This window comes from Accipiter gentilis, chromosome 24 (genome assembly GCF_929443795.1).
Source record: "Accipiter gentilis chromosome 24, bAccGen1.1, whole genome shotgun sequence".
In the NCBI taxonomy this organism is placed as follows: domain Eukaryota; kingdom Metazoa; phylum Chordata; class Aves; order Accipitriformes; family Accipitridae; genus Astur; species Astur gentilis.
In genome coordinates this window covers 3,092,057-3,119,482 of record NC_064903.1, presented here as the reverse complement: position 1 = coordinate 3,119,482, position 27,426 = coordinate 3,092,057, and the positions used below count along the sequence as shown (strand labels likewise).

The 27,426-nt window shown below is 59.4% G+C and overlaps 1 protein-coding gene across 1 annotated transcript in view; it reads right to left on the bottom strand.

Annotated features, from left to right (window-relative positions):
• The window catches only part of SLC16A2 (solute carrier family 16 member 2), a 40,458-nt gene extending 23,209 nt beyond the window's left edge, over positions 1-17,249 (bottom strand). Inside the window, exon 1 of the mRNA XM_049827644.1 lies at positions 16,887-17,249. Coding sequence (XP_049683601.1) covers positions 16,887-17,247 — 361 coding nt within the window. The 5' untranslated portion in view covers positions 17,248-17,249. The remainder of the gene's footprint in view (positions 1-16,886) is intronic.
• Between the last annotated feature and the right edge of the window lie 10,177 nt (positions 17,250-27,426).

Genomic DNA, 27,426 nt, shown 5'->3' with positions numbered 1-27,426 from the left:
CAAGAGCAGACAGCAAAGCAGTGCCGTGGCTCACGGACGGGGCCGAGGGGGCGATGCCAACAGGGCTTTTTACACCAAGGTGAGTGGTTCATCTCCCGGCCCGGCGCAGCATCCGCGTGCATCCCTACGGGTGCCTGTGCCCAGCGCAAACCCACCACCGCAGCCGGCATCGCGTCTCCAGCTACACGGTGATATTATACCCAAGGCACGGCTGCAGAACCCCCAAAATTCCCGACGTTACTCCAGATTGAAAGTACCTGGGGCACCCCAACCCCCGATGCCTCAGGGAGAAGACGGGACGGCTCCCTGCCCCTGACGGGAGGCAGGTTGGGTACTCCTCCCGAAACGCGGCCGGTGGCCCGAGACTGCTCCATCCCTTGTGAAATCACCGGGCGCTTTCTGTCTCCTCTCCTCGCCTCTGGCAAAACCCGCCTGGGCTGTGTTTGGGAACCCTTCGCCTTCTGCGGGGAGGCTGGGGTGAGAAAGGATGCTTTTTTCCAAGCTGGAAGAGACAGAAAAGTTTCCTTCTTTGCCAAATTTCTCCCAAGCCATCTTCTGTTTCCCATTAACAGCGAGAAGTAACCCTCTGGCTGGGGTCCGCGCTCCTCCCACTGCAACTCCCACGGGCGCTTGTCAACATCCCAGTAAAAAAAGGAGAATTAAACCCACCCAACCTGGCTGGCCATGACGCAAGGACCCCCAGAGCGAGGACCGGCGGCGGGTGGAAAACAACCCCCCTGCTCTGCTTTTACATCTCTGCCACGGAAACTTTTCAACTCCAGTTGCTGGCAGGAGCCGGGCTGATCCCAGCTGAATTCCTTCCACTTACCAGCAAATAAATAGCAGTTAAATAGAGGGAAAAACACCCTTTTTTCAAAGGGAAAACAAAGAGGCCGGGGAACATAAATGGAGGCGAAATGTTGGGCTGGTCACAGACTCATGAAGATCTTTTTTCCCTCCTGGTTGGGTACTTGACAGCCTTCCCTTTCAGTTAATTAAGGGATACTCAGAAAGAAAAATATTTCCAGCCCTTTGCCAGCCCTGACCATTAAGGGGACAGTCACAGCGTGCTTGAGACCAAACCCAGGAGCCCTGGCCACAGCTCCTCCACCCAGCCCAGACACTTGAAACCCCATTTTTCAGACAAATAGGTGCCGTTGCAGGACATCTGCGGTCTCCTCCCAGCCCTGGCGGACTTCTGCCCAGCCTCTTCTCCAAACCCTCTGGTGATGGGCATCTCCAACCTTCCCCTAGACAAAGGCTGGTCTTCTTGCACTCCAAGTACTTCTCCCAACCGACACCTTCCTTGCTGCAAAATTTCAAAGCGTCACTTTGCAACCTGTCCCTCGCCGGACGGAGGGAACAGCTTATTACCTTTTTTCGCAACTTTTTAAGGAGCTGAAGGCAGCGATGCACCTTCCCTCCTCTAGCAGGAACAACCCCAGCCCGGGCTTCAGCGCTGCCCATCGTTCCCCCTCCTCTCCTCCACATCTCCCAGTCGGCCCAACCCTTTCCCGGTGTGTGGTGCTCAGCAGAGCCCACCAGAGCCCCCTCCAAGCTCCGGGGGGAAAAAAAACCGCTACGGCAACCTCAGCCTGAGCCCCAGCTGGGGCAAGCACCCCGAGACGGAGAACGCTGGGGCGGCAGCGATGCCTCCCCTACGGCACTCGAGCAGAGCCGCCCGCCTGAATATTATCAAAATATTTCAGTTATGTTACTTATTTGCTTACACCCAACAAGGCCCCAGTTTCCCCGAAGACAAAGTCCGCTCAATACCAGACTCTATATGGAGCTAGAAATATGAAAGGGAAAATCTATGCAGCAGCGCTTTTTGAAGGGAGGCCCCTCTCCAGGCTGCACCAGTCGGCTTTTAAGTTGTTTTGCCCTCGAGCTTTGTTCACAAAGGAGATGATAACACCTTCCTGCAATGGCCTCTTCCATCGGGGCTCTTCCACCACACCGGCAGTTCCCTGAGCCCAAACCCTCCCACGGCATGAGGAACAGCGCAAGGTGATGACTGACTGCACTGGGGGATCCACTGGGGAGTCTCTTCCCTTGAGCAAGTATCTTTAAAAATCAAAATAAAGGAAGAAAAGCTGTTTGGAAGCAGGTTGAGCAGAGCCCTTGAGCGGGCAGACAGCCAGGGCAACATCCTGGGCTGCCCCGGCCGTGTCTGTGTGGCAAAACGGCTCCACGGTGGAAGATCTGGGCTCTTCTCCTGATGGCCATCGGGAAATCATTTCCTTCTCCAGTGCTAGAGAGCTTACCCTGGGTCTCCAGCACAAGAGACACTAACGCCTTTGGATAGTGCTCCTGAAGCCTATTGGTGGGGAAAAAAATCCCCAAACTTGTGTATCATCATTAAACCAAACACCCAGAGGCCAAAAAAGGGGTAAAATATCCATGTAATTTTAATCTCTTGGAGTTTCCTTACATTAAAGCACACATTTGGAACAACTGGATGCCTCAGAAAAATAGACCATGCTGTAATTAAGCAAATCCAGTAGCTAAAGGAAACTGAAGAACAGCAATATTTTATTTTTTTTTTCCCCCCAACAAGAAACAGGTTATACCCCTTTGCCAATGGGCTGTTACTTTTGGCTGACCTGCTCTCATTTGAAAGTTTTTCAGACGCCGGGTGGCTTCGGCAGCCGCCCCGCGGAGCGGGGAAGGGCCAGCCCTGCCCTTTGATGCTCCAGGCGGGTGGAGAAAAGCCACGGCCGAGGCGTCGGGGTTTCCTGCGCGGGACGGTACCCAGCCCCGTGTTTCCCATTAGCATCTCAGGAACCCAGCCCCAAGCCCTCCAGCTCCTGCTGACGCACCTCGAATGGGGATCCATAATACATCTACACTCACATATACATATATGTGCATACCTATATGCCTGTGTGCACCTATGTATACGTACACATATACATATATATTAAAAAAGCAACCTCCGGAGGGCTTTAGCCCACATGACGGCTGCAGGCAGAGCCGCGCCGTGGCTTCCTCGGAGCCACGCAATATTTAACGAGACCGAGGGGAATCGGGGACAGCCCGTACCATTTAAAGTGCCTCGGCAGCAAAGTGCTTCGAAGGCCAGTGAAACATTAATGAGCTTCCCCGGAGAAATGCCTTCGCTTTTTGCTGCATCAAGGGCTTTGAAATTGGAATAAATAACAGGGCGGGTTAATGAAGGTTTCTATCAGTTACTGGGTTAGTTTTGGTCCTCCTGCGATTCAGGTTTAAAAACCATACATCCCACCTCCGTGGCCAGGGAGCCTCCTCTTCCTCTCCATGGAAATACTGCATTTTGGGGTAGGAGCAGGCATCAAAATTACCCTGTTCCCAGAGGTGCCAGGTGTGGGATTGCCGTAGGCAACACCCGCCGCACTCCCCGGGCTTGTTTTCAAGCACCTGAGCTCCAATTTCTCCCATGAAACCCATCCATGCCCAGAGGCAAAAGGAAGAGCAGGGGCCAAGCAGCTTCAGCAGCGTAGAGCTGAAGCCTCCCGGGATTTTGGGGCAAGGAGGGATGCGAGGTGCCACAAGCAGCCCCGAGACGCAAAGCCCCGAGCACGGGGTGGATCTAACCCCACCGCTCGCCCCAGGAGCGGACCGTGGAGATCCGCCGGAGGACACCAGCCCACCAGCCGCTCCGTGACAGCGCTGGGGACGATCTGTTTACCGAAACACCATCAGATTGCTCAACCTCTGCAATGACCCCGACACGGGGCTCTCCCTTCCCAAGCCCTGCCTGGCCGTGGCAAGCTGGTGCCCACGCGTGGCGGTGGCATTACGGATGAGCGGAGAGGGGCAGGGGTGCCGAATGTTGCCGTGGGGCCAAGTGTTTGTGCTGTGGCAAGATTGGTGAGACCGGGGTAAATCTGCACCCCGGGGTCCGCAGCCAGGCAGCGGAGCGGAGGCAGCCCGCAGTTTGACTTCCCCGGGCGGGAAGGGCTCCCGAATCCCAACCGTGACAGCTGAAGTCGTGGCAAAATGTCAAGCCCTTTTTGCTGGCCCAGGACCAACTCTGAACTGGGGCTGCCTTGGAACTGGAACGGTAAATGCAGCCGAGCCGCGCTCCCCGGCTGCAGCTGAGCAGCAGCAACCGCAGGCAACCTGAAGCTGAAATTCCACTCCACCCCCCCCCCCAAAAAAAAAATCTGTGCTGCAGCACTGACCAAGGACAAACGCACTAAGACAGCAGAAAGCACGGGATGCAGATCCCTGTTTGCATGACCACTTGGTTTGACCTGGCCACGAAGCTTCAGTGTGTTGAGGAGCCGGGAGGTGCACGGAGGTGTAAGGGAAAGAGGTGATGGAGATGCTGATCCCCCCCCCCCAAGTCGGGGCTCACGGAGGTCCCGCACCGCCGCCAGGCCCACCGGGCACCGAGACAGCAGCTGTGGGCTTCGACATTTGCAGAGCCGGGGAGAGGCTTGCTTCTGTCTCGATTGCTAATGAGACTAATCCCAGCTGCTTCTCGCTTAACCAGTCTGACCATCGGGCTGAGCCAAAACTGATTCATTCAGTAGAAAATGGAAAAGGAGATCGACTCGTCACCAGTCCTGACTAATGGGGAAACCAGCCAAAAACCTGCCACTTGCACACCGGTCCTGGCATCCTGCTTTTTCAGCTCTTCATCATCTTCCCAAATTCAAATGCTCAGACAAAGCCTGAGCTTTGCCCCGGCACAGCCGGGTGATAAAAGAAAGGGCTATCCGCTGCAAAAAGTGTCAGCCTGTGGCCACGGGGCCAACAGCCCCCGGCCATCCCTGACATTTTGCAAGAGCTAATTCCTGCTTCGGAAGCAGAGGAAACATTAAACCCCACAAAGACGTTGCTTTTCGTGCTGCCCTGCCTGGCATCATCTTCCCAACAGCTTTTGGGGGTTTGTTTTTTCCTCCTTCCCTCTTCATCCTGCGATAAAAATCTAAGCAACCGCCTTCACTGAGGAGAAAAACTCCCCGCCACCCTGCCGTAAAGACTGCTTTCTGCTTTTTTCTGCGGTGTGTGGTGTTTTATGAAACCAGCGGGGCACAAACCACGGCATGGGGGGGGCTGCAGATGCGGTGGCTGGAAAACCTGGGGATGGGGGGATGTTGTCCCAAGGGAGGGAAACAAGCTCGGAAATCCAGATTGGGGCTAATCTTATCTCTGGGTGTAGTTTAGGATGGGCCAGCGAGGGTTAACAGCCAGGCACAGAGGTCAAATCAGGACCTGAAGTACCTCCACTCCTGGGCTGTTTGGTTCACGCTTTGGTTGATGAACTGAAGCAGGGCAGAGTTTAACAGCTTTAAAAAAAAAAAAAAAAAAATCTGCCATGATTTCTTAGCTTTGGGCAACACATTTGATTTTATATGAAACTCCCTTAATGAAGGCCCTCTCCCAAAATGCAGTTCCCAAGGGCCAGGCTCTCCCAGCTAAAAGCCTGTGCCACCATCCCTTGTCCCCAGACGTCCTGAGTTTTTATCACCCTACCCTGCAGACATCAGGACAAAGAGGGCAAAACTTCAGCTCTTGGTGAGAAACCTGCCCCGCACCAGTATCGGTCTCGAAAATCCCCATTTTCAAGGCAGAAAATCCCCAGCGAGGCCAGTCTGGGCAGGGAAATGCCCCAAATCCCAACACTGGGAGTGCAGAGCCGCCTCGACGGCTGCAGGGTTCCATGGGGACAGTGGAAAACCGGGACCCCGTGGGTTGGGGACAAGCAGAGCTCTGGGTATCGGAGCCGATGCCCCGCTCACACCCCCCACCCCCCCCCCACCCCAGCCCCAGCAAGCTGGGAAAAAGTTGCCAAATATGAAATTTTCCTTTGCCCATCTCGGCGCAGGGGCACCAGTCGAGCATTTTACACAGGACACCAAGAGCAGAAAAGCCTATAGCGAGGGTTTTCGGATGCACACCCGGCTCTCCCTCCCGAGGGCTCCCGGCTACCCAGCGTTAGCCCGATGCCCGCACGCAGCAGCGAACATGCACCCCGTACCCTGCCAAGCGGGACAGGAAAAACCTGCAAGGGATGGAAACCGCATTCCCAAGGTGCAAGGGAAAAGGCGTCCAGAAAGTGGTCGCCAACACCCCTGTGGGTCCTCACCCTTTCCCCTCCCAGGCTGGTTTCTCACCGACGGCGGGTGAGCTTTCCCTGGCATCGGGGAGGTCGGCACGGCTTTTATTTGATGCTGAATTTCCCCGCCGGCAAGGGACGCGGTGGGGTACAGACAGGAGGAGCCCCGCAAAGACCTCACACCTCCAGCAGCGCCCAGGCCCTGCCGAGTTTATTTTGAAAAAAAGAAAAGAAAAAAAAAAAAAACAACAAAACAACCAAAACCCCAACACCGCCAATATTCACCCCTTGGCAACGTCCTATCTCAGTAACGCTCTTGCTATTATACTCTGCAATTAAGCGATAAAGCTATAATTGCCTTATCTGATGGAGCCAGGCACGGCAGCGAGGCAGGAGCTGGCCTCTGCAGCCCCGGCCCGCTGGCAGGGACCGCTCGGGTTACGGGGCGGACGGCATCACGCCAGGCATTTTAAAGCTACCCTCCTGTTCGGCAGACGAGACGGACAGACAGGACCCAACTGGGGAAACGCTGGTGGAGGCTTCCTCGCCCCGAACCTGGGTCAGCAGCATCACCCCCGTGCCTGCCCGTACCCCGGTTCCATCCCCGCAGACCGCGGGTGGTACCCAGGGAAGGCACCGGTGGCCTCTGCCACCTTCCGACCGGGAGACGGTCGGCTCTGGCCAGGATGGAAGCACGTGGAAAAATAGGGGCAGCTTTTAATCCGCTCTTCCTGCGGGAAGGTAGAAGCAGATGATCGAGGGACCAAAGTGCAAACCCACGTCACCGGCTGCTCCCCAGTCCTCCCCGCATCCCTGCATCAGCATCCCGGGGAGCCACCGGCGGCCACGCGGCCGGGAGAGCCCGCCAGCGGCCGGAGCGCTTTGAGAGCAGCCCTTCAGTACAAGACTCGGCACGCTCAGCCGTACCAGCCGGATCGGGGCACTGGTTTTAGAGGAGGGGACCCCAGTTCCCCAGCCCGGCGTCTCGGCGTGCTGAGCAAAGCTGCACCCGGCAGCTCTCGGGCCGTAAGTCCGGCGTGGTATTCTCACCCACAGGTTTGTCGCTTCTGAAAGAGCTCTGATGGGCTACGGCATCCTTTCCAACAAGATCAGCCCTGACCTGATTTGTTTTTTTTAAGTTTGGTGTCCCCTGAATCCTGACTCTTGCCATTTTTTCAAATCTTTTAGTATTTGACCTCAGCGCCGCTCCCGACCCCGCGAGCTTTCGGCCGAGCAGTATTCCCGGGCCTTAGGAAAGAAAAACAAAGCCTCCGAAATCCAGCCCGCGTGACCGTTCCCAAATACGCCCCAATCTGCCCAGCCAGCGAAGCTGCCCGCTCCCCGCACCCCCAGCCCAGCCCAGAGGCCACGGTGAGGGGTGTCGGGGCCGTGCCATGCCCGCGCCCCCCTCCCAGGGCGAGCGGGCTCCCGCCCGGGTGCAGCCACAAGAAAGGCCGATGCAAATCGCATCGTTAGCATTCTTTCCGTTTTAATAACCCAAGGTGTTACCAGCAACAGTGTTACTGATTTTTATCTCCGCAGCGCCTTTTAAGAGCTCCAATTTGTTTTTCTTGGAGATCTCATTTTGTTTTATTAAAGCTGACACCGAAGAGGGAAAGGAGACATTCTGGGCCCAGAACAAAAATATCCCGTTTAAATACCCCGTATTATTTTCTTGGAAACGCTTCTCCTTTGACTTTAATTAAGCTCTCCCCGGGCTCGCGAGCTTGGCGTGCTTGGCTTTCAGGCGAGTTTAATCCCAGACAAGCTCCCCCCACCCCCAGTGCTCCCCGCTTCCATTGCTTACACGAACCTTAAGAAATAAACGGGGGTTTGCTAAAATACATGGATTAATAGCTGGCCCGCCATCAAGAACGTCTTGACGTTGCCTCTTCGCCACCGGTCGGCCACGGAGCAAGCACGCGTCCCCAGCTGCCCCGCTCGCTTTGCCAGACCCAAAAAGCAGCTTTTCTCTCTTACTTTTTTTTATTCTTTTCTGCCATTGCAATGCTGGGTACGGAATGGGGAGATCCACCTCCAGTGCCTGAGCGTGCCCCAGAGCTGCCCCGGCTCTCAGAGGTGGCAAACTCACCCACGAGCCCGGCTCCAGGGGCCGCGGGGCCGCTGCTGAGCCTTGTGCAATCGCGCCGGGTGCTGCCGTAATATCAATAATTACCCCCCATGGTAGAAACACTTTAGGATGATTGCAAAGTTAAACACTCCAAAAGTTGGGAAATCCCAGGAGGGAGCTTGTCTGGGCATCATCTGGTGCATACCCATTATGTAATTACCGTCAATCTTTAATCACAGATGATTTTTTTCCATCGGACCCGATTCAGACGGTGCACAGGAGGCACAAGCCTCACTTAAGGAGCTGCCATTAGATTTGATTTCCACCTCGGCGGGCTCCAGCTTTATTAAGCGAGCTCCCGCTGCTTCGCGCGGGGTTTGTACAAACCCTCCGGCCGAAACGCCTGACTCCTTGGCAAGCGCCAACACACCCGCTCGCGCAACATCCCCCCGAGAGGGAAGGATTTCATCTCCCTTTTACGCACGAGATCTGCGGGCGGACAGATTAAGGCCAAGAGCTTGAAACAAAAGCTTTGTTTTGGTGCCTGATGCGAGATGGCCAAGAAAGGGGCTTTTGGGGATGCCGCTGGGTAGGGCCGGGGAGGGGGGGGCTGTGTGGCCCCGGGGGTCCCCGTCCCAGCTGGTCCCCAGGGATGGGGTGATGGGTGGGAGCTCAAAGCAGGTTCCTTCGCTGCAGGCGCTGCGGGAGGGTTGTTTCTCCTCCCCAAGAAGGGCTCCGGTGTTTGCCCGGGGCGAACCCCAACAAGTCAGCCCATGCAGCACGCGGGGCTTCCCCATCTCGGGAAGGTCGGCTGCCGGTCCTGCTCTCTGCATTAGGGAAAGCAAGCTAAAAACCATCACCGCGCTGCTAAATCCAAACCCAGAGCCAAAAAAACCCCCCAAAGAGTGGGAGAAACAGGGGCCGGTGAGCTCGCCTCCTCCACCGTAGGGTTCTGCAGACCAGATGCTCGCAAAGCCACGCCGCCGGCAGCGCCGACCCCAAAATACCGTCTCCGTCTCTCACCGAGGTGCCTGCACCGGGACACAGCGCCGGGAGCTTCTATTACAACAGCGTGGTGCGACGCTCCTCTGTGCATGCCCTGCGGGATGCAGGGATGTAGGTACGGGATATCTCCGGGCTGGAGCTCCCTGGGGCATGCAAAGCAAAGGTGCAAAGGGCCGATGGGGCCGAGCTGCCACATGCCACCGCCGTCCTCTCACCGGTCCCATACCAGCCCAGGAGTTGCTGGGAGCACCCCGAGCTGCTCCTCGCACCGAGGGCAGCGGGCGGCACGGCACGGCACGGCACGGCACGGCACGGCTGCCAGGCATGCCCAAGACGAGTCCCAGCGAAGCAACTCGCCACGGGCACAGGGCTGTGACCTGGCAGCCGTTCCCGAGGGCTTCCCCCCTGCCGCGCTTTGCCCCACTCCGGCTCTCCAGGGACGAGCTGGGAGCAGGGGGGAAGCTCTTGCATCAGGTAATACTGTAGGGATCTACAAATAAAATGGCAAGGGAGGAAAAAAACCCAAAAAAAGCCTGAAAATGCGCTAATGGAACCCAGGGCTGTGCCATCCTCCACGGCTACACCCCTGCCCCACGGGGCGCGCTTGACGGAGGACGGAGGCAGCGGCAGGAGCTTTGCCGCCCGTGGTGCGTGCCGCGGGCGGGCAGCAGTGCAGGCAGGGTGCTGCGGGCAGCCCCGCACGCTGCCTGCCCCGGCAGCTGGCAGGACCTGTTGTACGAGGTGCCTGGGACGGCTCGCGCCTGCGAGCGAGCGTGTTGCAGCAATTCCCAGCGCACGTCATGTGGGTTTTGCAACCGCCCCAACAACTGTCTCGGGGTGGATGAACGGAAAAAGAGCCCGGAGTGAACCGAGCTCCCCAGCGCCCACGGCGGGCACGGGCAACGCCCCGGCGCGGGAGCCGGGCAGGGCCCCCGGGTGATGCCCAGCCTGGCGCACATCCCTCCACCGGGCCTTTTTCCACAGGGATAAATGCCAAAAGGCAGCATCTCCTTCCCTTGCGATAGGGAACAATCTGTCCTTCGAGGAAGAGGAAGGGAAAACCCAACAAATCCCTGCTGTAATGGGCGCCACAGCTTTTTTGCACACGTGTTATATCAGCGTACGGGGGGTTACCCAGTCCCCTTGCCTCTCGTTGCCAGAGCAGGTATGTGATGCCGTGGACACACGGGCTCGTGGTTGTGGAAAGCCGGGGAAAAGCGATTCCCCAGGGAAACCACTGGCTGCAAGACGTGGGTGCATGGTCGGTGTCCCGGTCGGGAAATGCTGGCATCCTCCTCGGTGCCCTACCCGGCTCGTAGGAAACCCCTGAGGGGTCATCATCCCAAAAAAAAGCGAGCGGGAGAGACCGAGGTATTTGGTGATGTGCCAGAAAATTCCCTATGGCACCCGGACGCCAGCCAAAAGTGGGCAAAACTCCAACTACTGAGCCGGGGTGAAGCCTCAGCTGTTTCCAGCAAGGGGGGATTGCTTTGGGAGCTCACGTGGGGAGCGGCGGGCGAAAGCGAGCGCACGTGGCACTGACCCAAACGCCGCCGCGGTCCCCATCAGCCCGCGCATCGCTTCGCCCAGCCGCACTGTCACTCCACGGCTGGCACGCACGCCGCGCTGCTTTGGCAGAGGTCCCAAGGAGTCACCGGGATAAAAAAGCAAAAGGTTACGCAGGCCCGATATCGAGATGGTGCCGACTGATCCAAATCCCCCCGGGTGCAGCGGGTACCGGTGCCCCCGTCCCCCCGGGATTAGCTTCCCGTTAGCACGGCAGGAGCAGGGCTTGTTTCTGGCCACCCATGCCCCCAGTGGGAATTTCTCCCCACGCACTGCAGGACACAAAACCAGCCGTAGGATGGTGGAAACCCGGGTTATTCCTCCTTCCCCAAACAGCCCTACAAACCCCAAGGGGAATGTGGCAGCCCCCGGCTCCACGTCCACCCAACCCATCGGTCTCCCATCACGCCACCGGATTTTTGGGAAGACGACTTCTCCCACTGCTCGCCTGGCACATGGTGGGTTGGGGTGCCTGACAGTGCCGCCCCACAAGCGGGAGTGAACCCCGTGAACAGAACGTGCCGTAACACCCGGGATAACGTGTCCGTAACACCCGGGATAAGGCGGGAGGGAGGCAGAGGAGCTGCCCCGGGGACACGAGGCAGGATGCCGGTGACAACACCCACGCAAGCTATGCGCAGCCGGCCCGACGGGCACTGCCAGCGAGGTCAGCGGCGCCTTCTGGCTACGGGGTTTCGCCCAACCTGATGGGTTAGGTCTATTTTAAGGTGCTGGATGTCAGCCGCCCCAGCTGATGGTCGGCTTCCAGCTGCTGGGGGTTTTTAAGGGGATTAAAGGGTGACTTGTCAAACTCCTGGATTTCTCCCTAAAAGGGGAAACGAAACTGCTTCTTTGCTGCTGACTCCCCCCCCCCCCAGCCCCGCGGCGTTGCACCACATCGTACCCCACCGTCCCTCCCGGCCCCGCACCCTGCAGCATCCGCCCCCGATCCCTCCTCTTCCTCCTCCCAGCCCAGTCTTGAAACCCGGCGCCTTCAAAGTTTAAACTACGATCAAATCCCCGCAAGGTGGGGTGGTTTGTTTTGTTGTAACTGAAAGGACCCCAAAAAACCCCCAATAAATCCCAAACCAACTGCACAACCCCATGTGCTGCTTCTTCATATACCGCAGCAAGGTCACGGGGGCTGCCGCCACTCGAGGACGACGGCCGCTGGAAAATACAACCGAGACTGGAGCATCTCCTTGGCTGGCTAGTGGAGGGCACTTAAAAACAAATTAAAACCCACTAAAATGGCAAGTGTGCTGGCTGAGAGGACCCCTGCATTCTTTAAAAACTAGAACCTGCCTTAGAAACGGTGCTCTGGCCTCCTAATAACCTTAATTGCTCCCGACGGGCCCCGAGAACCGGGTGTAATGACATGACTGTGTTTTGTTTGCTTTTCAGGCTGCGTTATCTCACACGGCAGCTTGCACTCAGCTCAAGTGACGAAAATCCAGTTCCTCTGAAATTTGCCCCCATTCCCCCGCGGTCACAAGCTCCAGCTCCCAAAATGGCGGGAGCTGAGGTGGGGAAGAGCCCAGCGCTGGCACACCGGCATCCCACTGCGGGAAACCGCCGGTAAAGCTGGGAAAGCTCCACGCTGCCCTTTGCACTCCCCAGCTAGCAGGGCTGGGTGAGAAAAGGCTTTTTTATGGCTTTTTTTGCCAGATTTACATCCCCATCCAGGCTATGCAAATATTGTTCATGACAGCACATCCCTCCGTGGGGTTAGGAAATGCGGAGGAGGGCTGGAAACCCCAATGGATGTGGGGAAAACCCCAGGAATGCCGAGGTCCAGAGCGCCCTCGGCCAACGCATCTGTGAAACGGGGCCAGCGCGGCTCCCTGGCAATTAATAAAAGCACCAAATCCTGTGGATTTGGGTAAGAAGGTAACAACCACAGTATCACCTTCAGGAGATGGAAACCTCCCAAGCACCAGCACTGGGCAATAACACCCATCACAGGTCTGGGATCTATCACCGGTTGATAATTTGTATTTAAGAGTGTCGGTAAGAGTGCCCTCACCCTTCCCGAAGCCCAAACCTAACACCTGGGGTAGATGTCTTCCATGCTTGCAGGCTAAATAAAGGGCAGCTTTGTGGCAGCCGCCCCTATTTGGCCTCACCCGGGCCATGGAGTACTGCTGAAATTTAGTTGGGACCATTTCCAAGAATTACCTCTTGAGATTTACACTCTCCTTGGGGTTTCCCTTCTCGGGTCCTAGTGCTCCAGCCACACTCACCTGCCCTGGGACTCTTCCTCAGCCCAGAGAGGGGTCCGTGGCTTCTCCTCCCCATCTTTCACTATGACTATTAGCACTGAAATCCTTTATTTTCCCCAAGAAACAAACTCACTCTTTCTCACCAAGCCTCCATCACGATACTGGAGTAAAAATAGCCTTTTTCAGCTAAGCTCACCTGTCCTAAGGATGTGAAATCAGTGCTGACAAAGAAATTCCCCACCAAAACAGAAGGGAATTCAGGTATAAAGATGACATCATCTCTGCCTTGGCTGACATCATCTCTGCCTTGGCCTCGTGGACCCAATGAGATACGATAAGCCAAGGGCTATGGTCCATGCACCGGCCCGGCTTCCCTGGGCACGGGGCGCTCCGGCAGCCTCTGCTCCGCAGCTGGGGCTGGACTGAAGCGGGGGGGAAGCTGCTCCCCAAGTTCCCGCACAGAGACCAGAGGACGCTGCCGGACACACGGACAAACTTGGAGGAGCTGCGGCCAAACCAGACCAGCTCCTCAGGCCACCTCTCCGAGTGCTTGCAGCTCCCGTTTCCAGCAACCAAAACATTAAATATTAAGCAAAGAGAGTTAATCTATACCTGGGATATTGACACAAAGCGGAGGAGGGGAGAAGAAAAAGATAAATAAACTTTAAAAAAAAAAATAAAATCAATGTGCCTCTCCAGGCTGCCCCACCAGCACTTGCCAGACCTCCAAGCGTGGCAGCAAGGATGCGTTTGGAGGAAGAAGACGGACCGAGAAGTGCCACCCTCCCGGCCCTCCCCGGGTAGCCGGAGCACCCCGCTGGGACCCTCGGGTGCCTTGGGTGCAAGCGGGACCTCCTCAGCTGAGGGCAGAGCCCTGGCCGGGGACCGGCTCCCCTCTGCCGAGGTTGGGAGAGCATCCAAGCAGCGGAAGAGCAGACATCGATTTAAGAGGGTCAATGCTCAGTTAACGCTTACCAGGACTGTTCTGCCACTCAAATCGGCTTTTGGAACTGGGGAAGACGAGCGTGCCGAGATGGCTCATCTGTCCCCGGGCTCGGCGTCAGCTTGCACCTGGCAGGGCCGGCACCGGAGCGGCCGTGCCCCCGCGGATCCCTTGGCACCAGAACGAGCCTTGTACAACCGGAGGGAAACGCTGCCATTCATCTCCCAGCAAACGCTTTCAAGCATCACTCAACACCTCTCCAGCAGAGGAGACTGATTTTCTTTTTCCTGGCTGAGTGCTCACATGTATATTATTTTTTTTAATTCCAGTCTCAGCGTTCCCCCCCAGCCCTCCGCTCCCCCCGAAAGAAAACAAACCCGAAAGCACAGAGTGTGCCTTGTAAAAGTCCCAGCTCTGGTGTCCCGCCGCGAAGGGGCACGCGGTGGTCCCAGCAGCCAGCCCGCCTCAGCCCGGCGCTGCTTGTTGACATACGCGGCGCAGTATATTTCTTTAAACAAAGGAGCCTATGCATTCAATGCATTGTTGCGAGAGGGTTTGTTTTCAAAGCCTGACCCCAAATCTGAACTCCGCGGATCCTGCGTTTCTCAAGATCAAACGCGAGAAAACGTGACCAATGCAAACAAGAAATAAACCTTGATAATTATAGCCATGTGCTGGGGCGGCTATTGTTTAGTGCACACTAGTACCCGCTTTAGCATAAACATAACCCTATTTTTAAAGGGATGCCTGACCGGTTTACAACATTTCTCCCCGTTTTGCCTCCAAACCCCCTCTTCGACAGAAACCCACCTTCCCGAGAACGGAGAGGACATTTAAGAGCAGAGCCAAAAGGCGAAGCGATGCGCCCACAGCCGTACCAAATGCCGGTGTTGGAGCGGGGAGCGGGTCCTCATCGCCCCAGACCTGCTCCCGGTTGGCGGGGGACAAGGGGGACCCCACGATCCGGCTATTGCTTGCAGCCGGCAGGAGCAGACTGACGTCGGAGGACAAACAGACAGCACCGGTCTTTTCAGGAAGGCCATATCACTTAGCGCTTGGAAAGGAGCTACAATATTTTCCTGATTATGTTTGCACGCAAACGAGCGCCGCGGGGAAATTATGCAACCCGGCGCGGGGAGGGGTGGGAGCGAGGGACGAAGGGCTGGAGGGGAGCCCCACGCTGCACCCCGCCGCCCTTGGCCCCAGACGACGCGGCTGCAGCCCCCGAGGTCCCGCGCTCCCCGCGGCAGACGGGCTCCATCACGGCCCCCTCGCCCCGCCGCCGGAGCCCCCACACCGCGACCTCCCGGCGCAGAGGCAGCACTCAGCCGGCGTGTCACGCAGCTCAGGGGTTACTAACGGCCTCTTCATTAAGCGCCCGGACCAAAATGCATATATTCGTCAGCCAGGCAATTTAATTACCGAGCCCGGGTTCACCTCGCACACCCACACGCCTTTCTTTTTCGAGGCCTCTGTGCGGTCGTAGCCGTAAATAAATAGATCGCAGGAGCAAGAGGCAGATGCTGACTCCTACAACCTCCGTCTTGGGCACGGAGCCTTTAAACCACCAGAACTTGCAGTATTTAATTTCTTTTGTTACCGCTTCTACCTTTAGAGCTCTGCCTTAGGCTTTCTAGATACAATCACAGGGAGCAGGAAACAGAGAGCTACGAGATGAGCTTCCTAGCAATCACACGCAGGCTCATACAGCCCATCAATCACCCTAATTACAACCGGCCACACGTCCACAGCTTTCTGTGGCACGCCGTTACTGCCCGTAATTACACCATCGCATCCTTTCTCCAGTAACAGTATCACGGAGTTAATTTGTGATCTGTAGATGTGGTGTATCTCGTAATGCGTTTCATCCTGGCGCGCTCAGCGCCGTGATCGCCGGTCACGCGTCAGCTGAGCGGAGAGAACGCGGGCAACACTCGTCCCCAAAATAAGACTTTAGGGTCCTCGCCTGCCCCCCAGCCCTGCCTCCCTCCGCAGCACGCTTCCGCTTCGGTTTCTGACTGCTGCCCACATCCCATCCAGAGTCAGGACACCACCACAAGCAGGTTCCCCCAACGCCAAGTGCTTGTCCCTATCCGCCAGATAAAAGCAAGGTGGGCCATGGGTGTCCACCACGGGGATAGAGACGGCCTTCTCGGGGAGGATACCAAGACCTGGGACAAGGCTGGGCCTCCCGAAACCGGTGTCCGTCACGGACCCGCTGGGATGTCACCCCGGCAGGCTGGCGTCCCTCTGCCAAGTCTACTTGGAGAGCGGGGTCTTTGCAGCGAGAAACGTCCCTTTTCTCCGTGCTAACGCTACACGGTCTCGATCCCGGCTGAGCCTGTAGGTCCTACCAAAACACACAACCGGGTGCAGATTGCGGGTCTTGCTATTAACGGACGTCACCTACTCGAGACCCCGCGCCGCCCTCGGTGGGACGGTGCAGGTGGCACTGCCAGATCTGCCCCTCCGTAGGGTTTCCCACCGCACGGATCCGACCCGGAGGCAGCGTGTCGGCGAGGCAGATGCTCTCCTGCAGCCACCCCCGAGCACGATCCGGCAGATAAGGCAGACGGCTGGAAAAACCCGTACCAAAACGACAATAATAACAAAAAATAAAGGGGGCGGCTCACACGCACCAGCTGATTCACCAGCGTTGCCCTCCTTACTCCAAAAACGCACCAGGCGGGACAAGCGGAGGGCATGCTTTTCAGCTGAATTACTTTTAATTGAGTACACAGGAGCTTAGAAACACATGATGCCGTCGCCGATAAATATAGCCACGGCTACAAGGATGGAGGGGGCAGGGAGCCATCGCGCTTCGACGCATCCGAGCAGGAGCTTCCAGCCCCGCCGCCTCCTCGCTGTGTTCGGGGAGGCTGAGCCGGCCGAGCCGCCCCCCCGGCTCCGTTGTTCCCCGCCCCCCCCCCCGGCTCGGTTGCCAGCTCCGCTTCTGGGAAGCCCCGGGCGGCCACCCGGACCCCCGCTCCCCCCCTTGCCCGGACCGGGAAGGGACCGGCGAGCCCGTACCTGTTTTAAACTCCAAGGCGGGGTCCTTCTCCCCCTCTCCCAGGTCGCTCTGCAGCATCATGTAGAGGATCCCGAAGGAGTTGTGGATGCCGAAGATGGAGCCGTTGCACCAAGCGGCGGCGAAGACCACCACCCACCCGAAGCCGCCTTCGGGGGGCTGGAAAGGCGCGGCGGCTCCGCTCGCTCCCCGCTCGGCCCCGCTGCCGCTGCCGGTGCCGGTGCCGGTGCCGGTGCCGGTGCCGGTCCCGGTGCGCGGCTCGCCTTCCCCCGCCGCCGCCGGCCCCTTCTCTCCGCGCTGCGCCATCGCGGCCGCGCTCCGGCCGCCGCCCGCCGCCCGACTGCCCCGCAGCCGGTCCCACATGCCCGGCGCCCCCCCCCCCCGGCCGGCCCCCCCGCCCGCCCCCTCCTGCCGCAGCCTCACTCCCCGCCTCCCCCCCTCCTCCTCCTCCTCCTCCTCCTCCTCCTCCTCCTCCTCCATCCTCCTCCTCCTCCATCTCGCCGCTCGGCCCCCAGCTCCCTACCTGCGGCCCGCACCCCCTCCCGCCTCCCTTAACCCCCCCCTTCTCCTCCCCGGCCACCCACGGGCGGTGTTTCCCCGACTCCCACCCCCTTCACCGCTCCCCCCCGGGGGTTTAAAGGCGGCCCCGGGCCCGGCCTCGGTCCCGCATCGCCCGCCGGGCCGCCGCCGCCGCCGCCGCCGCATCCTACGGCGGGCACGGCCCCGGGGCGGGCCGCTACCGGGACCGCCCCCCGCGGGGCCCGGCCGGGGCGAGGGAGACACCGGCTGCCCCCCCACACACCCTCCCGGTCCGGTTCGGGGGAGTCCCGGGTCTCCCCCCCCCCCCCCCCCACCCCAGCCCCGTTCCCCGGCTGCGGGAGCATCCCGCGGAGGACGGGGGGGGGGGGGGGGGACCGGCCGGTGGGGAAGCGCTGAGGATGGGGGGGGGGGGACACGAAGGGGGGTCCTCGATGGCCGCGGTGCCTCCCGTGTGCCCCCGCCGAGGTAAATCGAGCAGCGGGAGAGGGCCGAGCGGGTGGTAAAACGCAGCCCCGGCGAGGGGACTGACTTCATTTCACAGTGGAGAGGGGGGGATTTTGGGGGTTCACCGGCATCCCCCACCCCAAAAAGTTTCGGGGATGTTTTTGGAAGGCGTCACCCGGGGAGAGGTTTCTTGGTGGCGGGCGGCGAGGCGGGGAGCGTGCCGCTCGATCCCCGCTGCGGGCTGTTCCCCGGGTCACCCCACGTCGCCGGCGCTGGGGTTCAGCGAGCGGGGCCATCCGAACCCGGCGGGGAGCTGCTCTCTCGCCTCGCCCTTGTTTCGCGATGAGCTCTGCCTTTTCTTTCAATAAATAATTACCAACCCACCGATATCTTAAAGCCCGTCTTTTCACACGCTGAAGGTATTTACGCTTTAATAGATGCCAAGTCTGAGTTATTATTCTTTCTTTACCCTAATGGCTGTGTCAGTGTCAGATGCCTATCGGAGTAAAATAATACATCCCAACCTCACGCTGCTGTTTCTTTACCTTCAGGGGTATTAATTACAAACGCCTGGCGAGGCGGTGGGGCAGGCAGGCAGGCCCGCACCGCCAACACCGTCTCCCCGCTTCTCCCCGCCGCCGGAGAACAGCACCCGGCCACGGGCAGGCGGGCTGGGAACGCGTTTGCCTACGTGCTACGGCTCGCCGGCTTTGGCGAAGACCCTCTGGGACATCGCTACGGCCAGAAAAACCTCTCCTCGGCCTGCCCTCCCGCTCCTGACGGCAAATCGCCGCCGGCTCCGAAGACCGCTCCGTCGCCGTCCGCTTCCTCTCCCACCCGAGGGGTGAGGAGCAACGGGGGTTCTCCGCGGCTTCGAGCAGCCTGCCCCGGCGGCGGCGAGACCCGAACCGGAGGGGCGCGACGGTGGGCGACGCGGCCTACTGCCCTCGCCTTTCCGCTCGGCCGCCGCGCCGATCGGTGGCCCCAAATCCCCTTTAGCCGGCGGGGAGCCCGGCGGTAACGCCACGCTGGGGTCAGCCTCGCTGCTGGAGGAACTGCATTTTTTATTTCCCTTCCTCTCTGGTAGAGTCTCCTCCCCGGATCCCCGTCTCCGCAGCCAGGCCGGATTAGGCTTGGGAGATTTGGGAGCATCTTCCACTGCCCTCTGCCGACACGGGGAGCCGCAGCGATGAATTTTAATAACCATTTTTCCATAGGGCCAGCTGAGGTTGCTTGGCCTGCTGAGTTTATTTTGTTAAACCCTGGTGATCTGGTTTGGGTTACCCTGGGGGGGGGTGTGTGTGGGGGTGTGTGCACGCGGGGGAGCTGCCCCCCCCAAAAATGCTAATTCCCCGCAGCAGGAGAGCTGGGGCTGGATTAAAAAGAGCAGAGGGAGAGGTGGGAGAGCCCTTTGCCATAGCACACGCCGTCTCGCGGAGACTTCTCCCCTCCGGAGCTGCAGAAGGCTCTCGTGGAGTGGGAAGCGGGGGGTTAATATCGCCGTGGACCTTGAGCCAGGCACAAAACCCACTGAGGAGCATCTCTCCTGGATGTCGGCTGCACCGGGTCTTGACGGAGCATTTTCCGGCGCCGGCTGTGCCGGGCGTCACTGTGCCTTTCTGGGCTGGGCTGAACACCACCAGTTGGGACTGGGGGGGTAAAATTAGGGGGGGGGGGGGTTAATGAGGTGGGGTAAAGGGTTGGTCTGGGTGAGCTAGTGGAGGCTTCAACCAGGAGGGAGCTGCAGCCTGGAAAGTTCTGGCAGCGTCAGGCAGAAACGGCCCTGCCTGCTGGTATAAGACCAGCTTTTATTTAGATCGGAGCATCGCACCCAGAGGGTTTGCAGCTCTGTAACCACAAGCCGAACGAAAGACTGCGAGAAAAAACAGATAAAGCTGCTCTTCCCTGGTTGCGCTCGACGATAAAATACCCTTCTGCGGCCGCAGCACGGCTTTCCTCAAACCCCAAGCCTGCCGGCTCGGTGAGGGACGCACGGATGGCTGCGGCCAAGCCGGGCTCTCCGGGATCCACGGCTGCCATCCCTGGAGAGCCGGCAGGCAGCACCTCGTGTCACGGCCGACGGGCCTCCGGTTGCCCGGGCAAAGCATGGCTGTCAGCAGCTTGTTGCTCGTCTCCGAAACTTGGTGCCAGCGCCTCTGCCAAAGGGATTGGCAGCTACAAAACGTGTGTGTTTGGTTTTGCAGAAGGGGAGGAGTGACCGAATGGAAATATCTTATGCAAACACCTTGGGAAGCGTCGCGGCAGGATGTGGCCTCGGAGGAGAATACAAATTCCTGGCGGCTCTGCAACCTGGCTTTGTTTTGGTGGGTGTTGCACAGCAGCGTGGGGACACGTGAGGCCGTCCTGAGGACAAAAAGTCGCTGACGACGTCTGCTGCTTGGCCGAAAGTGCCGGGAAAACAGCTCCAGTAGTGAGCAGCTCCCAGCAGAGACATTTGCATGCTGGGCACAAGCCTTTCCCGTCATTAGCAACACGTTTCTCTTTAGATTTCAGCCGTAGTTAAGACAGCTGTTACATCTGGCCTGACAGAGGCACCAAATACATCATCCCAGAGGAATAAACAACTCAGGAGCAGCCTGAAGGGACACGGCAGCGGTCACCCACTGGCAGGGATGCTGGGACACGGGGTCCAGCGCCCAAACCTTGTCACGGTGAGAAGACAGCCGAGAGTTCCAGGGCTCGCGGTGCTGCCGGCGCGGCCTTCAAAGGAGGGCAACGCCGACGGCAGGCAGCCGGGCCGCGGGCAGCGCTACGGGGCTGCCGCCTCTTATACCCGACCAAAGCAAAACTCACGCTGTGGCATCCTTTCTTCGCCTGACCTTCCCAATGTTTGGGATCAAAATATTAGAGGTGGCATTTTCCGCCTCGTTAGCGAGATTAAAGTCGATTCTGCTTGGTTTGGCTGAAAAATGAGGCAACCCAAAAGTGCTGGTGTGAGCAGAGGGTTTTCGGGGCACGATGTGCCATCCAGCTCCGCGTTTGGCTTCGTTTTGGGGGTGGAAATCGCAGCACCGTGTTCACTCCGGCGGCTGCAGGCTGGGTGGGGAATGCGGTCTGGCTCAGCCATGCTCCTGCCCCACCTGATTTACCACGCGGTTGAGCAAAACCACTATTTCTGGCCCAAACGGAGCAATGGGATGGATCTATGTTGTATTAAAGGGCTTCCGGAGCAGTTTAGCTGCCCGCTCGCCTTCGCCGCCCAGGTGAAGAGGTGTGAAGGCACTTTCTGAGAACGCTTCACTGGTTTTGAGTCTTTCCTTTAAAACAGAAGCTAGGAGGGCATGTTCCTGCAGAGAAGTGGAAGCTCCTGGCCGGAGCCACCAACGCCAACCACCGTCCAGCTGCCAGCGGCCGCCCCGGCTCTGCCGTGTAACCCCGCGGGACCTCGGCGAGAGGTGCCAGAGATGCTCTGCTGACGGGAAGAGCTCAAGCCGGCGCACAAAGGAGGCAAGGATCCAGCTGTAAATTAATATTTTATAGAACACCAAGAAAAATCAGAGAGGCTAATTACAGCGATAATCATCGCGGCCTGGAGGCATTTCCATGGAAGTCAGGAATTACCCAGGATTACCTCACCCCTTGCAGCAGCCTGCGCGGGAGGTGAGCGTGTGCGGCGGCGGTGGCGCGGCACCCGGCACCTTCTCCTGCGCCGGCTGGGGGTCTGCGACCCAAACCGAAGAGCAGCCGGCTTTTGGCAGCCTCCCGGCATCCGACTCCAGATGCACGGCGCTTGGTTTGCCGACTTGAGCGTGATGGAGGTTGGAGTCGCGGGGTTTTTGGCTGGCGCTTACCCCGGCACCGCTGTGCCAGCGCGCGCCTCTTTGTCCCCAGTGCCACTGCTGCGGGAGCCATCGTCGACTCCAAGTAGGTTAAAAGCCCGAGGTGTTCGGGGCATCGCTAGCAGAGAAGTTTGTGGATGTGCCCCCAGGATAAGCTGTTCCCATGGTACGTTAATTAGTGGTGGTAACTGGTAATTGCATAGTTTATCTGGGGACAGAGTAAATTCCTCGTCAGCTCCTCAATTTGGAGGCTGGGGGGCACATCCCAGATCCTGCACGGCACGAAGTTGGCCCCACGCTGTTTGCGGCAAGCCGGGAGCATCTCCAAGAGCTGCGTGGCCAGGAGGGCTGCCTGCTCCTGCCCCATGGCCCGGAGCAAAGCCAGGGCAAACATCTCCAGGGTGAGCAGCTCCCGGAGCAGAGGAGCATCAGTGCAGCTGGTTTGTGCAGCTGAGCTCGAGCAGGAGGGCACTGCCGGTCTAAGACCCAACCTGCAAGTGGGAAAGGAAAAAAACTTGGGTAAAAAGCCCACGCCTGCTGCGCAGAGCCGGGGAGAGCCCGGGCAGAGGCTGCCTGCACCCTGCCTGAACCCAGTGGCAGCACCCCTGGTACTGGCAGAGACACCAGGCACAAAGCCTCCCCTCCCACCGCTCCGGGGTGGGCACAGAAAGAGAAGTCCCTAATCTGTAAAGTCGGTAAAGAGGCAGAAAAGACCTGCAAGGACCTTCCGTCGACAGACCGTCTGCCAAAACGTCCCTTAGCACGTGGCCTGGCCACCAGCCGAGGCTGCGGTGAGACACCACAGGTCCCCCCGCCGCGCGCAGAAGCGGAGCTGACGCTCCCCGGCTCTCCATCTACCTGCGCCAGGAGCAGCGTGCTGCCTTTCTCTGCCCGTCCCCGCAGCGTGTGGACCAGATGGCCGAGCAGCGTGGGGCACCCCGGGCACGCTGCCCGCTCGCTTGCCCGCGCCCTCCGAGCTCGGGCGTGCACAGGGGCTGTGAGCACGCTCGCCCGGGCGGACGGGAGGTGGTCCAGGGGCTCCTGGGGCTGAGGCCCGAGGTGGTTGTGACACCCGTCGGATTTGCTCCTGGAAGTTTGCGGGGTCATGATGCGCTCACCCGCTCCGGCCAGCTTTGGCAGAGCACGAAGAGCCCCGGAGCTGCTTCAAGCAAGGGCTGGATGTCACCGACGGCTGCGGGCAGGGTCGGGCAGCTCTTGAGCAGAGGGGCTGCTCGCACCTCCCGGCCGAAGGCGAGTCCTCCGAAGCCCCGTCCCTGCGACGAGGTGGTGCCGACGCAGGCTGCGCCGGTCCTGGGAGGAGCATCAGCCTGTCTCGCCCCGACCGGCTGCACTTCTGGCCCTGTTCAGGTCAGGGAAAACTTTTCCTTCATTTTTTTGAGATGAAAACACCTCCGGTAGCACCAGCTCATGCAGCAGCACAGGGACAGCACAGCCCACCAAGGAAGTCCAGGCTGAATCCGAAGCAGCCGGCCTGAGCGGCCAAGTTGTCCCGGCCTCTGGAGGAAGGTCCCTGCGGACACCCACAGGTGGGGTTGGCACCAGGGTGCAGCAGCCGGGGCGGGCGCAGGCTGCAGACCTGCCCGAGCACCTCCGGGCACGTCAAAGCTGCCCTTACGCTGCTGCCTGCAAAAGAGACGGGCACCGGGACGAGACAAAGCCTTGTGCCAGACCCCTCCGTCCCGCCTCGTGAGTTAGCAGGAGGTAGCGGCTGTCCCTTGTGGGATGCACTGGCCGTGCGTCCGTTCTTGTTTTCTCTTCTTGACGAGGACGGGGAGCGGTCGCAGCAGCGGCAGGGCTGGGGTGCAGCAGCCTGATGTGCTGGGGAACGGGGACCTTAGCCCCCGCTGCCTCCACGGTGCTCACTGCCGTGCCTTCCTTAGAAACACGGTTTAATCCAGCCCTGGAGCACTCGGTAAAAAAAAAAATAATAAAAAAATCAAAGCGTGAGTCATCCCACTCCAAACCTCAAACCATGTCACAGATCATCCCTCGCTCTGCTGAAGTTCTCCCTCTTTCCCCACATGCCTCAGTGGAAGGGGAAAGGGGAAGCAAACACGATTTCCCACATCCCAGCTCCTCGCACAGCTAAAAAACCGGTCTCGCCTGGCTCACTCTGCCCTCTAGTAGCAGCTGGATTTACAGCAATACGTGCATTTTCTGTGCCATGCCTTGCCCTGGTGCACTGCCAGCCCCCAGCCCTCAGCTGCCCCTCGGGTGTCCCGGCTGGGCATGGACACGGCCGTGGGGGTGGGAAGGGGTAGAGGGACACCAGAACCTGCCCTGGCTCCGCTGGCATCCCTGGCATGGAGGCGCAGCCGGCACGGGCAGAGCCGTACCATTTTCCCACAGTCCTAACCCCTGAGCGAGTCGTTTATGTCCTTCCTTGGCCGGCCTGGAAAATCCCTGCCGGTCACCGGGGCTGGAGCGGGGACAGAGCCCGGGCAAGGGGTTTGCGTGGGCTGGAGCGGCCCGAGAAGGGCAGAGCCCTGAGGGGGGGGCGTTTCTGGACACCCAGCCTTGGGTTCCGTTAGCTCCAGCTGAAGGCTTTGACTTTGGTCCGAGACCAAGGGGCACCCATGGGCTGTGGGAAGAGGGGGGGTGTTTTGGAGGTAGCGGCATTGGACCTCCAGGCCCGCTGCCGGAGCCCCCCAAACGGTGAGACGAAGCCCTGGCGAGCGTTCGCACCAAACGGCATCTCAGCATGGCCCAGCGCTGGCGCTGGGGCACGACCAAGGAAAAATCCTCGGGCCATACCAGTTGGTAGTGGTGGCGAGCCGGGGAGGACGGAGGTTTGCTTCCTCCGGTTCTTGGGCTCAGCTACCAACCGGCTCATCACGCTCGTGCCGTTCTGCCCGCCGGTACCGCGGGGAGACCCAACGATATATCACAGGGCGCAGAGAAAACACCGCGGTGCCCAAATCGGAGGAGAAGGCGATGCCCAAACCGTTCCCCTTCGTACCGGAGCATCCTTTCACCTCCTAAATCTTGCCAACCGAAGGATTTCCATCGCGGTTTGCGACGAGCCCAGGTTGCGAAACTATGGAAAAAATTCGGTGTTTATTGAAAAACGACCCCCAAAAAAATGATAAGAGAGGGAGCTGGGGGTTTCGCACGGTCGGGCCCCGCGTACCGGGGCTGACCGTGCGGGGCGGAGCGGGGCGGAGGCGGTGGCGGGGGGGGGTGGGGGGGCACATGCGCCGTGCGCGCACTGCGGAGCGGCGCGGAGAAGCGCGGAGAAGCGCGGAGCGGGGACGGCGGCGGCCGCGGCCCTGCACACCCCGGGGGGGGCCGCCGCCAAGAGAGAGAGAGACACCCCCCCCCCGGCCAAAGCCGCCGTCCCGTTCCCCCCCCCCCCCCAAAAAAAAAAAAAAAAACCGGCGGAGGTGAGCGGGGGAGGGATGGGGGAATAACGCGGTACGGGGAAAGGGGGGGGGGGGGGTCTTCCAGCTCGCCCCCCCCCCCCCAAAATGCAAGCTCACACTTGGGGGGGGTCACACACCATCGTGGGGGGGGGGGCGGGGAGGTGCTTTGCAGCCTTTTTATTGGGGTTCCCCATATGGGGGGGGGCATCCTTGCAGGGAGGGGACCCCCCCATTGCTCTGCATCCTTGCATGGAGGGGGGGGTCCTGCATGGAGGGGGGGGGTCTTGCATGGAGGGAGGGGGGTCCTGCATGGAGGGGGGGGTCTTGCATGGAGGGGGGGGTCTTGCATGGAGGGAGGGGGGTCCTCCACCACTTTGCTTCCCTGCGTTGGGGGGGGTCCGGGCTGCTTTGCACCCCTGTATTGCAGGGGTGTCCCCTATAGCTTTGCATTCGTGCATGGTGGGGGGGGGGGAGTCCGTGTCACTTTGCATCCTTGGGGGGGGGGTCCTCCTTACTTTGCACCTATACATCGGGGGGGGGGGGGGGGTCCTCCACCGTTTTACACCTTTGCGTGTTGAAGGGAGGGAGTCAGGCTGCTTTGCACCTTTTTATTGGGGGGGGGGGGGGGTGTCCCCCAAAGCACTTTGCACATTTGCATCACGGTGCTCAGGGCCTCTGCATCCTTGCACGGGGGGGGGGGTTCTGGTAAGGTGGAATCCTTAGCAGCTTTACAACCTTGCAAGGGGGGGGGGGGGGGTGTCAGGCCCCTTTGCATGGCGGGGGGGTGGGGGGGGGCTGTCACTTTGTATTCCTGCATGGAGAGGGGGGTACCTGGCTGCTTGGAGGGGGGGGGGGGGGGGGATGGAGCATCACTTTACATCCTTGCATCTTGGGGAGGGAGGATCCACCACTGCTTTTCATTTTTACATCATTGTGGACGATAAGCTGGGGCCGCGGTCGCCTGTGCAGGGAGAGGCACCTATAGCCAGCGTAGGGCAGGGCTCATCACCCCCTGGCTGGGGAATGGGGGGGGCATAGGGGGGGGGGCTGCAGCCTGGTGTGAGGCTGGGGAAGCGGAGGGGACAGGAGCCCGGTGGCACCTGCCATGCATGTGCCCCCCCCCACCCAGCCCAGGGCCCTCCCTAGGGTTTGGAGCCCCCCCCCGGTAACCCCCCCAGCCCAGGGGACCCCCCAAACAGGCTGCAGGCAGGCCCCCCCCCCCCCAAGGGTGCAAAGCCTGGGCCTCCATGCTCGGTGATTCAGCTACTTGCAGGGAGCTTTAATTTTATCGCTTTAAACTCGAGTTCTTGCTGCCTCGTGGTGGTGTCAGCGTGATAAAATACCTATGGATTAAGATGCTTTTTAGCGTAGTTTGTGGCTGCTTTGTCTGCGGCTGCCTGGCATACAGCAGCCAGCTGCCGGATACGCTGCCGGACACGAGCCGGAGGAGGGGAACGCAGGACCTGGATGGATGGGCAGATTGGCAATGGCAGAATTAATAATTCATCTTCAAAACTTCAGTGTGCCAAGGCACACCCCTCATTTGCTGCATCTCATTGCCTGGATCTTAGAGAGAGGTTGCCGGTTTCATTTCTTTAAAAAAAAAGGTATTTCGATGGCATTGCTGTATCCCAGTAGCATCGACTATAATGGTGATTAGGGGAGGCTGAAGGCAGCATCAGTCCGGCAAAACTTCATCTGGCAGCTAGAAGGTTAATGTGCACCGTGCTCTTCTGTCGCAAACGCAGAGCACGCTAAGGGCTCTTACACATAACGCCTGTGATGCAACTTAGACCCCAAATGTCCGCTCCTTTCCCGAGGAGCTGAAGCCCACAGAGAAAACTCGAGATGAAGCATATTTTGCTTTGAGCTGTCATCTCCCTTGGCCCAGTTCTGAACCAAAGATGCTCATCCTCCATTTTATGGTGGATGACAAATCAGCTGCGGATGCCAAGATCTTGACAAGTTACGAACAACAGCCCTCAAGCCAAAAGTGTTAAAAGAAAAAAAAAAAGAAAAAAAAAAAGCAAGAACGTTTTTTTTGCAGAGCTGCTCCTCCAAAAAGCCACCCTCCGAGCTGCACCCCAGGGACGAAAGCCGCGGCGTTTCGCACGTCTCGGTGAGCGGAGGGCACGCAACCGGCTCCCAGGCGGGACCTGCCCTCGCTCCCCCAGATCCCACCGGGATTTTTGCAGGGCTGCACGTACAGCACCGGCAGGCGAAGGAGCGCTGGCGGCCTGGGAAGGGACCACCCGGGGAACGTGGCACAGCCCCGGCAGGGAACCGCATCTGAGCTGGCTGGGAGCGCTCTGTGGCTGGAGACGCTGGTTCTGCGGCTGTTCCCAAAGGCAGCGAGCGCCGGGTTTCCAGAAAGA